General features: G+C 33.9%; 1 protein-coding gene across 1 annotated transcript; it reads right to left on the bottom strand.

Annotated features, from left to right (window-relative positions):
• Positions 1-8,510: 8,510 nt before the first annotated feature.
• LOC106059659 (uncharacterized) lies at positions 8,511-12,766 on the bottom strand. The gene is made up of 6 exons (XM_013217334.2): positions 12,480-12,766; positions 12,227-12,334; positions 11,662-11,695; positions 11,395-11,453; positions 9,820-10,349; positions 8,511-9,265 (listed from the first exon to the last, which is right to left on the bottom strand). The coding sequence occupies exons 1-6, from the start codon at positions 12,595-12,597 to the stop codon at positions 9,062-9,064; spliced, it is 1,053 nt and encodes a 350-aa protein (XP_013072788.2). The 5' UTR covers positions 12,598-12,766; the 3' UTR covers positions 8,511-9,061.
• Between the last annotated feature and the right edge of the window lie 250 nt (positions 12,767-13,016).

The following is a 13,016-nucleotide window of genomic DNA, read 5'->3' as shown; positions in this document are numbered from 1 at the left end:
GCAGTGGACCCCTCACTTTGATAAGCCCCGCTCGAATTCTAGGTATAATATATCTAATAAACCATTTTAACGTATTATTACAGGGTTTCTGGAATTTTCCTAAAAGTGTAAAATATACGAAAAAAAAAGTCATGAAAATCTCCTGAAATTATTTAAAACTTCTGAAAACTGATGCAAATCTCCTTAAAAACAGACAAAATTGTCAAATCTGAGTGTCATTCAATATGGAAAACGCCAATACTACTAACTATTAAAAAAAGACATTGTCAGCTTTCATTTAATAAAAATGTAATAATAAGGCGAATTTTAACCAAAACAAGAAGCTCAAATTCTTAACTTACTTTAATAGTCCCTGGCATACAAATATAGATCTAAATCTATCTCGACCTCTTAAAAAAAATCGATATTTTTTTCTAATCGATAGTAAATCTAAATGGCAGATCTGAATGTTTATCAGCTTTTTGTTAGAAAGCTCATATCTACTGTAGATGGCTAATTTGAAAGTGATTTTTACTTAGTAAAGATTAATACAATGTAAAGAAGAATTTATTTTCTAATACAAAATATTAATTTTCTCTTATTTTCCTTATCACAACCCAGACTAGGCCCCGCGCAATCGGTTTCGCATAGGGCCCCGCAATCTGTAGGAACGGCCCTGCTTGGTCGACTGTGTTCTGAGAATTGACTCTGTATCTACTATTTTAAAAATGTGTGCAATGTAATTCACCCACTCATTTTTAACTCAAAAGCGATCCCTTTTTTACACCACGGTGGCAAACGCCAACTTAATATGAGTTCTTCCTTTCTATTTGTAATCATCTATTTTTATTCCCCCAGTATTTGCCTTGCAGTGTAATCATCTAGTCTGCCGTTTTAAATTTAGGTCAATTTTTTTTAAAAAGTATGAAAGTAACCGAAACTGTCAAAATGGTGGCTAGTTGCAGTGAATGTTTTAAACTCATTTCCCATACCAGATTTCCCGGACACCAAAATACCTTCCTGTTGTGAAGAGTACTTGAAAATAAAATACAGTCCAAGGAGACCGGCGGAGAACAATGGTAATGAATGGATGAATATTTAAAAACATCAGAAGAAACAAAAGTTTGTTCAATATCATAAGTCATATTTTTTTTTTAATCCAGCATTAACATTTATATACCTCAGTGGTTGAACACATTAAATTTAGGCTAGAATGTGTGTTAATTATTAACACAAGCATTTGGCAACTCACCACTTACAAATTTATCTCTGATAAATTACCTCTTACCCAAAACGTAGACATATATGAGTATTTGATTCCTTGGAAGGGAATTATTCTAACAATTAGTTCATTGTACCCCAGATTATGTATTACATGACAATATCCCCTATTAATATTATTTCACTTAGAATGTTTTTATTGTAAATATTTAACTCCTTTGCGGAGTATTCTTTAAACATATAATTAACTAGTCCTATATATTTCAATATCCAATTGATATCGAGCAAGTTGTCCACGAGATGTTACTGTAGTTGGTCACGTCAGTTTCTATACTTCAGACTTTGTCCTTAGGTGAATGTACATATTAACATATGGTTTCATGAATCAATCATTGTTTATCTCCCTTTTATTCTCTATTTCAGTAAACATTACTTTTCACTTTGACTAGTGAGCATGTACTTTATGTAGAAATTATTTTGACATCTCCCTTGATAACCACCTTTGTTATTATTCTGCTATTTATATCTTTTTTTTTATTACTGTGTTATCTCCCCCTGACATCAGTTCCCCACTACGACTATGTTTTCATCATTACAATGTTCACATTGAGTGCGTCTGATACATATATTTTTATTACCAGAAGTCTCATCATTACAATGTTCACATTGAGTGCGTCTGATACATATATTTTTTATTACCAGAAGTCTCATCATTACAATGTTCACATTGAATGCGTCTGATACATATATTTTCTATTACCAGAAGTCTCATCATTACAATGTTCACATTGAATGCGTCTGATACATATATTTTCTATTACCAGAAGTCTCATCATTACAATGTTCACATTGAATGCGTCTGATACATATATTTTTTATTACCAGAAGTCTCATCATTACAATGTTCACATTGAATGCATCTGATACATATATTTTTTATTACCAGAAGTGTCATTATTACAATGTTCACATTGAATGCGTCTGATACATATATTTTTTATTACCAGAAGTGTCATCATTACAATGTTCACATTGAATGCGTCTGATACATATATTTTCTATTACCAGAAGTCTCATCATTACAATGTTCACATTGAATGCGTCTGATACATATATTTTTTATTACCAGAAGTCTCATCATTACAATGTTCCCATTGAATGCCTCTGATACATATATTATTTATTACCAGAAGTCTTCGAAGAGACAGGTACAAACTCGTTCCGCTTGATTGTTTCATTTGAAGCTTTTTCTCCATTTTAACAGGTACATAAGTGCCACTACAACGGCTTCACGCCCAGTGTCCACTACTACCTACTGCACATGTCCAGTGATAAGAGCCACTGCCCATTAACCATTGCCCAGTAACCAGTGTCCAGCACCTAGCGTCTGACATCCACTGCCGAGAGGCAGCAGTCCTTTACAAGCTAGAGAGCCATCAAGCAACTGCTAAGATAATCTAACGGAGATAAAGGACAATCTCACTAAGCACCTCCAATCGATAATGATCAATACGCATGCCAGTTCATGTACATTTAGCTGTCTAGTGTAAACTGTCACCCTATTATATGTTGCTTTCCTTTTCCAGAAAACCTTGTAATGGCCTCGTTCATTGCATGCATTTTACCTTTGTGCCTGTAAGTGTTACATTTGTGCAAGTGTGGGAAGCGTGGTCGAGAGACTAAGTACGCTTGGCATGACTTGGCTACCTATGATGAGGGCTCAAGTTTCGACACCCGACTGGAGCAGAGCTGTGTTTACTTAGTGCCTGAAGGCAGCACGGAAAACCTACTCACATATACCCCCTCCTCCCACTGGTCCACAACTGAGATTGGACCATAGCGCTCTGAGCATGCTATAAGCATGAAAGTAGCGCCATATAAAAGCTATAAATTATTTATTTAAGTGTTGATACAACATAAAATCACCTAGAATCACATAAAGCATGTCACAGTGTCACGAGTATATGAACAGGTGGTCGTCTTTCCTACCCTTCTAAAGTATCACCTTTAAATGTAAGTTGTCCGCTGTGGTCTGCAACCCATTTTTGTCCCCTACAGTTTAATTGAATATTTCTTGAAATGAAGCTTCTATGTGGAGCGGTTGATGTATAAGTCGTTGAATTTGACTCATTTCTCGTTGAATTAATTTAATTATTCTTTTTACCAGTGCAAGGGAAATAGCCCAAACAAATGTATTTCCAAAAAATGCAACGTTCATTGTCTCCCTTATTATTTTAAGTCGAGGGCAGCATTGATCCCTCTTCAGGTACTAGGGAGGCATTGAAGTGGATCGTGATGACAAAACTAAGCAACAGAGTGTAATAGAGAGAATTGTTATCGAACTAAGCAACAGAGTGTAATAGAGAGAATTGTTATCGAACTAAGCAACAGAGTGTAATAGAGAGAATTGTTATCGAACTAAGCAACAGAGTGTAATAGAGAGAATTGTTATCGAACTAAGCAACAGAGTGTAATAGAGAGAATTGTTATCGAACTAAGCAACAGAGTGTAATAGAGAGAATTGTTATCGAACTAAGCAACAGAGTGTAATAGAGAGAATTGTTATCGAACTAAGCAACAGAGTGTAATAGAGAGAATTGTTATCGAACTAAGCAACAGAGTGTAATAGAGAGAATTGTTATCGAACTAAGCAACAGAGTGTAATAGAGAGAATTGTTATCGAACTAAGCAACAGAGTGTAATAGAGAGAATTGTTATCGAACTAAGCAACAGAGTGTAATAGAGAGAATTGTTATCGAACTAAGCAACAGAGTGTAATAGAGAGAATTGTTATCGAACTAAGCAACAGAGTGTAATAGAGAGAATTGTTATCGAACTAAGCAACAGAGTGTAATAGAGAGAATTGTTATCGAACTATGCATAGAAAGTGTCCAATTGAATTATTTACAATGGGGTTGACAAACTAGCTATCACTATAATAGATAGACGATAACTGTAATATATACTGTTTAATTCTATCAACACACTTATGTGACCAAATAAAATGTTAGTAATGTTGAAAAACGAAAGCATCACGGCTACTGCATCAGCAGCGGCAACAGCATTTCCTCCCCGAGAGCATTTATGTATCTTAAACAATAAAATACTTTTTAAAAAAGATTATATAAAGAAAAAAAACGCGAAATTACTGCAATATATTTCAATAGTTTAATCTTATCTTCTTATCTTATCTTATATAATACAGACGTTACTTCAAAAAAGAAGATGATTACGTCCTACGCGTCATGCATTTAGTCATGCATATTAACCAATGACTTAAATTCTGCCAAGTCACTGGTTTTCCTGGCTAGCTCAGGCAACCCATTCCATGCTCTAATAGCACTAGGGAAGAAGGAGTATTTGTACAAATTTGTCCTAGCATATGGGACGAGGAATGTACCTTTATCTTTGTGTCTTTCAGAGTATTTTATTAAATTTTGTTTTTGTATTTGAAGATTATGGTTCAGTGTTTTATGTATGATTGCTACTTTACTTTTGAGCCTTCTGTCCTGGAGGCTTTCTAAATTTAGTGATTTTACTAAAGGTGTTACTCTAGTCAAATGTGAATATTCGTTTATTATGAATCTCACTGATCTATTTTGTGTCTGTTCCAGTTTCTTAATGTTTTCTTGAGTTGAGGGGTCCCAAACGGAGGATGCATATTCTATTATTGGCCTAACCAAGGTTAAATAACATTTTAGTTTTATGTTCTTATTTGATTTATAGAAATTTCTTTTAATAAATCCTAATGCTTTGTTTGATTTTTTTGTAGTTTCATCAATATGTGGATTCCATGATAGTTTTTCATTTATTATAACACCTAGGTATTTTGCGTTTTTAGTCTGTGTTACTGGTTTGCCATGAATAAGATAAGTGGAATTAATTTGTTTTAGTTTTTTTGTTACTCTTAACAACTGACATTTTTCTGGGTGGAAAGACATGCTCCAATTTGATTCCCATTTCTGTAATTCATCTAATTCTCTTTGTAAAATATCTGTGTCTTGTGTTGTTTTTATTGTTCTATATATTATGCAATCGTCTGCAAATAATCTGACTTTTGTTCCTGAACTAATGCAATTTGGTAAATCATTTATGTAAATTAAAAATAGTAGTGGACCCAAGGCTGTTCCTTGAGGTACACCTGAGTTTACTGTTATCGGTGTTGATTTAGAGCCATTTATTATTACAGTTTGTTGCTCTCCCTATCAGAAAATCTTTAATCCACTGATGCAGTGGACCATTAATGCCGAAATATTTTAATTTTTTAAGCAAACTATGGTGGTGAACTTTGTCAAAAGCCTTAGAAAAATCTAGTAAGATAGCATCTATTTGTTCACTATTATCTAAACCTTTTGAAAAATCATCAATTAGTCCTATTAGTTGTGTTTCACATGATCTATATTTCCTAAAGCCATGTTGGTATGGTGTGAGGACATTATGTTTGTCTAAGTGGTTTATGATGTTGCTACATATTATGTGTTCTAGGATTTTACATGTGATGCTGGTAAGTGATACTGGTCTGTAGTTTCCTGGGTCAGATTTTTCTCCTTTTTTAAATAGGGGGGTGACATTAGCTTCTTTCCAGTCCTTTGGTACTCTGCCCTCGTTAAGTGAAGCCTGAAAGAGTATTTTGAACACTGGGGCTAGCTAATTGCTTAGTTCTTTGAGTAATCTAGCTGGAATACCATCAGGTCCAGAAGCTTTATTTGGTTTGGTGTTGGCTAATAGTTTTTGAATTCCATTTTCTTGTACTACTATATCTTCTATGTTGTTTACTTGGTTCAAATTCAGTAATATGTCTTTGTCTCCTGGGGCTGAGAATGCTGATGCAAAGTATTTGTTTAGGATGTTTGCTTTAGTTTCATTATCATTATGTATTATGTTATGTTCATCTTTTAATGGTTCTATGCCTGTTGTTTCCATTTTCTTAGACTTAATGTATGACCATAGGTTTTTGTTGTTATCTTTAGATATTACATTGTTTATGTATTCACTCTGCAGCTGTCTGCTTACTTTTTGGGTTAAGTGTTTAATTTTGATATACTTTTTGTAAACTCTTTCTGCATTAGTTTCTTTAAATTTTTTATATAGGTTTACCTTCTGTTTACAAAGCTTCTTTAGTCTATTATTAAACCAGCATTTATTTATTTTGTTTGATGTGTATTTAGTTGGTATATGATTTTCTATAATGCTTTTAAGATGGTTTTTAATGAAATTCCAGAGGTCATCGACTGGTTGGTTAATGTCTTTTTCTAATAAGAATGTTTGTTGAAAGTTTAGTGCAGCTTGGTGTAGTTGTGTCATGTTACATTTATTCCAGAGTAGGATGTTTCTTTTGGGTTTTGTATTGGCTACTGCTTTTATCTGACTGTGTATTGTTATGATCTCATGGTCTGATAGACCAGGGATAATTTCATAATCAACTACTAATCCAGGTCTGTTGGTTAAGAAGAGATCTAATGTGTTGATTAATCTAGTTGGCTTTTTAATGATTTGATCTAAACTTAAGATGTATATCCTTTTTATATTTAAAAAAAAAACAAAGTAAAATATCAACAATAATTAAAAAATGTGGACCTGACAGACAGACAAACAGACAGAGTTGAGATAATCTTCATTAAATTAGAGAGATATTACATTGTTCATCCATGTTCTTATTGGTGTCATACAAAGAATGTTGTGTATTACGTTTGGTAACATTTAATTTGCTGTCAGATGAAAGAGAAAGTTCATCTATTGTTTGTTTTTCTTTGAGTTTATTGTATTGAAGCCTTTATTGAAGACGTTTCATAAAAAGAGATGTTATTGACGTCCTATAGGTATGCTTGTCTCTAGTCATGTTGTGTGTAATAATAATACAATTAAAACTACTACCAGTTCAAACAATAACGCGAATTAGTAAGAATAGGCAATTTCACATCTTTGTTATCTGGCATGAAACATGCGCTTCTTTTTATATTTCTTTCTGAATATCTTTTTAGGTTTTGTTCTAGTTTTTGCTTGCATGCATTATTTCTACTTTATGCTTTTGCCTTGAAGTGTCTATGAATTTTGTGCATATACAAATTGTGTTTCTCAAGTCTAATGCGAATATTTGTTTCTTGTAAATAGGACGACTTTATTTTGCACCTATTCTAGCTCCATTATTATTTCTGGAGTGGTCCCAATCAATGGACTCATATTCAATTATTAACCTAATGAAAATCCAATAGCAAATTAGATGTATGTTTCTGTTTAGAAAAAGAAAAAGTTATTTTAATTAAAAAAAAAAACAAATAATTTGGTTGTATTCGTAATTACATCTTAAATACCCAATTATTTTTTGTTTTCAATCTGTATAACTGGCTTAGCACTGTTAGAGAGCGGGTGATCAATCAAGAAAAGGTTTATCCTCTCCAAGATAAATAAGCTTAGCAGGTCCCTATATAGTTGGGCTTAGTGTGTATCCTAAACCAGCAAGTCTGAGTGTAGTGTACACGTTATTTCCCCATCTGCCCAGTCTCGGATCAAGCTAAAACGTTGCACAATTATTTATTGTTGAAGAAATACATAAGGCAATACAAAAACAGAGTCAATTATTGGTAAATATCAAATTAAGTTTTGTTTAGAAAAAGGGAGAGAAATAGTACAGCATTGAGAAATACGGTATAAATATTGTATTTGTTTATATTTATCTCTACAGCCTCCTTCAGTCGCTAAGCGACTATTGATCATCTCATGGACAGTAGCTGTGGTCGGAACGATGTCACATCAGTTACCCCCTCTCCACGCAGTTGATGTATCCAAAGGAACGGCAAGTGCCGATACAGTTTGGGGTCAGCAGCATCGCAGGTTCTGCCAAGGTGTAGCACTGGGTGCTGCAAACTGTCTGATTTTTCCTCAGGGTTGACTCAAGAAGCCTTTCCCATGAATGGGTATAGCTGCAAGACAGCAGAGGTTTGAATTCAGAGTTTTCCTTCTCCAAGGTGGGTAGCCAGTCATGGCTAACGAGAGCCTCCTGCCCGAAGCTTACTGGTTTGGGTGCCAATTACTCGCCTTTGCCCCTTCTCCTGTTAGTGAGAACAGTTCCGTCGGACTCAATATCTGAGCCACACGTGAAGGCCAGGAGTTGGACTGGTTGTCAGACGCTATTTGAGACGCATGCCATTAGGAAGCATTAGTGCAGTGCTTACATCCATTACCACTTCCGGCAATGAAAGCCTTGCGGAACCTAATATAAATAAATATATATATATATATATATATAGAGAGAGAGAGATAGGTAGATGATAGATAGATAGATAGATAGATAGATAGATAGATAGATAGATAGATAGATAGATAGATAGATAGATAGATAGATAGATAGATAGATAGATAGATAGATAGATAGATAGATGGATGGATGGATGGATGGATGGATGGATGGATGGATAGATAGATAGATAGATTGATAGATAGATAGATAGATAGATAGATAGATAGATAGGTAGATAGATAGATAGATAGATATTTGTGTGTTTGGCTTGTTTATTGTTTTATAGAAAATGGGGCATATTTCCATTTCAACTACTGATATCCTAGTGATGTTTTTAGCAGATTCACACACAAGCACACACACACACACCCAATAAAATACATCAAATATATCAACATCTTCTCTTTAAATCAGTATAATTTTTTTTTTGCTTTATCTTGATTCTCAATGTAAAATTACAAGATTTACATTCTTTTATTTCATTTCAATGATTGTTTTATTGATCCATAGAGCAACCTTAATTATTTGATACAATTTCCTCATTATCTACATTTGACTTATATTGTATTTAATATAACATTGAAAAGAAAAATACGTTTTTAAGTCGCGTGGCCAATTACTTCTCTAGGTGGACTTATCAAGGTTAGTTTCAGCTGACAAGCATTTATTGATCCAGTTAATGTCAGCGTAGATGACCTTCTCATCCTCTGTGCTAGCAGACGTGTTGCTATGTTTTGTATTCTTCTGTCTTCTGTATCGGTTTCCGATGTAGTCATGGGACAGACTTATATAGATCAGACCATCATCATTAACGTATCGTCCAAGAGACTGCAATAACAACACAAAATAAAAGATTGCTTTAAAAATCTGGCCATTAACAAATCAAATAAATGATATTATTTATGAACCCATGCAGGTAATTTTGTGTTTGAATTGTGGAAAAACGTATGTTATTTATCTTAATAAAAATGTAAAATATCCCTTTTAGACGTTAATATTTGTGGGACATATAATGTAAAGGTCATCATCTGTAGTCCACGGTTAACGAGGTAGTCGTGTAGCCAGCACCAACCGCCTTTAAATCATCCAACTAATGTCAGGTACCCATTAGAGTTGAGTGCTATAATAGTCGCCCTGAAAATCCCGAAATTCTTTTACGCAGTATTCAGCGACATTTTAAGATAGATCGCCCGGATCAGAAGCTAAGCGCCAAACATCTTCAATATTTCTATAATGTAAGAAGACCACATGGAACCTGAACTCTTTTGTTTCATTATCTGCTCCAATAGGATGTGTTCGAAGACCCACAAGCGCTTCCTATATAAGAATACAATTATAACTAAAATGCAGTGACTAATTTTACACTTGCATTCATTACTTACCATTACTTCGCGTAATTCTTTCGGGTCAGGTATCTGCTTATAATCATCTTCTGATGAGCTTTGATGTACATCCAATATATAGCTTGGCTCTCTTATATCCTTATTGCTCCCCTTTAAATGTACATAAGCATTCACAGTTTCACTAACACCGCCATTGTTGCTAGAAGATAGTTCATCCCTGAGCGTTATATTTTCAGAACTAGAAACTAGAGACGAATGGAATAATCTTGTTTTCTTTAAGTCTTTGCCTTGCCCACGGCCAATATCAGGCATCTGTCTTTTAAAACTTTGACATAGTGCAGAAGTAAGCCTATTCTTCTGGTACCTATAATTTTGGAATGTGACCATGTTTTCGTTGTTCAGCTTCATACATTTCTTTAGACTTTGGGCCAAGTTGTTCTCGTCTAGACTCTCTAAAAAGCTGAGCGATGTATAGACGTTGTTTGGGGAGATGTTCTCGTATTGACGTTTCATTGCTTTTGATTCATTATTTTTCAGGACTTCCGTGTTTTCTGTTGATAAGCTAACAGCTGGAAAACAAAAGAATAATTATATTTTTGACTTATAGAATACAGTTAATTATTATCACGAATTTGCTTTCAACCAGAAGTCTACATTTAGACACCCTGACTGAGCTGACGAAAGCTTAAAATAACTAGCTTAATTTATTTTCTTTTCAAAGTATTTAGTTTGTCTACTTTGGCAGTGTTATTAGATCTGGGCTTAAATACAGACATCGGTTGAGGCTCTCGAGCGTTAACACAAGAAGCGCCTCTTCTTGATAAAGGACATAAATGGGAAAGTCTGGCAACAAAAATCAATGTTGTGGTTAATCTTGGTGTCGAGAACTTTTTTCTTATTTGACAGCTGCGCCTTAAAAAGTTTGGGAAGATTGTACATTTTTGTGAATTTAAAACAAGGTAGCATGAATTAAAAGAGTGACCTTCTGGTAATTCGTTAAAGAGTGACTCTGGATCAGTTATAAATTATAATGCCAGTACTATATTTCCACACCAAAATCTATTTGTCTTTATTTATCACAATATATACCTAATTAAATCTCTGGACTCTATTCGGTACATGCTTGACCATAGGAGCTCGTGACTTTTTGTTTAATATTGTTAAAATTGTGGTGTCGACGATAGGCAAACGGTCACCCGTGATAAATGCTGAGTAGCGACTCTATAGGAAAGATTTGTGTTGTTAACATTACACTATATCAATAGCGAAAGAGTCTAGTGAAATTACAACTTCACAATTCAGTCCGGTAAAATGATTCTAGTGCAGAGTAGGTGCAACACAACAGGATCCAGTACAAGTCCAGGTCGAGACTGAGTGGTCAGTACATTTGGCTACAGAAGTAAGAAGGGTATAGGACAGTACAGTTATCTACGGTAAAGAATTTGCAGTGTTAAATCTTGCCAATTGTACAGGAATAGCTCTCGCTTTATTAGAGTTAGGGTTAGGGAGTTCTGAGCTATCAAGTTCCATGAGTTTATATAATCATGTAGTGCACTGTTTTCAGAGAGCCTAGATATAAATTACAAATATGTATGTAAAGTCGTGTTACTTTACCTGCATAATTTCGAGGGTGTATGGACATTTCTTTACTCGATAACTGTTTATATACCAATCTGAAAGAAGCAAGACAAAATCAAGACATTAAAGCTTTTGATTAAATTTATTATCATACCACTTTTAGTATTTCCTTAACCCTTGAAATGGGATTCAGAGTTAAGAAAAATATATCTTTGAAGTTTAAGCTATGTAAAAATTACTTTTGACTTTTAAGCTTTCAGCATTTTTTAAATTTGTCAAAAACAAAAGGATGTAAACAGTTACCTTAATGAGGTGTATTTGGACTTCAATGTATTGCCTGGTTTTAAAAATACACACATGTAGTCTTTATGTATGTGTGATTTTAGTAATAAAATTACATTTCAAACTAAAAAAATAATCGTTCTACCATAAATAAATAACTGTTTTTTTTTATAAACTTACAAATCTTAAAAAAACGCAACGATATCATAACCACATTTGTGGCTGCATTCCGTGATCTAAAATTTCTTAAGAAAGTTTTTAAGAATTTAAACATAGAATACCATCTTAGAATTTTAGGATTTTAATATCACAAAAAACAAAAAGGAGACACTGAGGGAAAAAAAAAGACACTAAACTTTTTGTTTTATTTCCTTTACTATTTAATTATTTCATAAAATCCACATTTTTGTTGTAACCATCGCCCGTTACGTTTACATGTAGGCTGACTTGAATCTAGGGTGCATGTACTGACGTATGTTCCCATTGCTCCTTATAATAATATTTTTGTAAGTGTTAAGCACAGAGATAGAATTAATTTTCTCAAAGGATAATAACTATTTATTATTAGTAGTATTAATGAACGTACCAAAGTATTTCCAAGTGACACAACAAGCCAAAAGTGTCAGCAACACGGCTAAACCAGTCACTACAAATATCATGTAGTGTCTTTTGACTTCACCATCTTGAACTGAAACTTTAAAATATAAAAGCACTGACTGATGTTTCCTGGTTAAAGTATTTACGTTTTTTTTTCTTTTTTCCCCGTGTTTTCCCTCTTCGTGAAAACGGAACACTATTTAAAATAAAAATTTAGTGCAAAACAAAACTAAATCCCCTACCTTGAGGTAAATGTAGTTGTGATACTATAGCATCGTCGATCTTTAGCCATAGAAAGTCAGTGTCCAGCTCTGTCCTGTTCACAAAGGTTATGGTCAGATCATGATGAAACGTGCTCATGGTGTTGTTATTTACGGTGTATGTGAAGGTGACGTCAGATTTGGGAAACAATTTCTTAACTACAGCTAGTTTCCATTTCTTGCTAGTAACTCTAAAGACGCAAGTCTTGAATTCAAGTTTTGAATGTTCAACAGTTGCAACATTATCATACGGTGTACACAACAGAACAAAAATACGAAAACTTCGTAATACAGTAGTTCGTGCTACTATAAATAACTAATTCAATGTATAAACTTTTCTTGGATTGAGTTGAATTGCGGCCCATTATTTTGAATCAATTAATTAACCAATCACCTGGTACGTGTCCTTGCTTCCTTTTTATAAAGAAATTAAAAAAAAAAAATAAAGGTCTGCTAGTTAAAATTTGAAGCCTCCACGATGAGAGATCAACGTGTTTTGCCACTTAGCTTTTCAAGTAC

The sequence above is a fragment of the Biomphalaria glabrata genome, chromosome 14, assembly GCF_947242115.1.
Source record: "Biomphalaria glabrata chromosome 14, xgBioGlab47.1, whole genome shotgun sequence".
Classification (NCBI taxonomy): Eukaryota; Metazoa; Mollusca; class Gastropoda; family Planorbidae; genus Biomphalaria; species Biomphalaria glabrata.
This window is presented reverse-complemented; position numbering and strand designations above follow the sequence as displayed.

Bases quoted from the DNA above. Each gene is read 5' to 3' on its own strand.
- LOC106059659 (XM_013217334.2), bottom strand. From the start codon at position 12,597: ATGAGCACGTTTCATCATGATCTGACCATAACCTTTGTGAACAGGACA. The intron at 10,350-11,394 runs GTAAAGTAACAC...TTTGTTTTCCAG, and splicing joins ACACCCTCGAAATTATGCAG to CTGTTAGCTTATCAACAGAA. The intron at 9,266-9,819 runs GTAAGTAATGAA...TTGTTATTGCAG, and splicing joins AAGAATTACGCGAAGTAATG to TCTCTTGGACGATACGTTAA.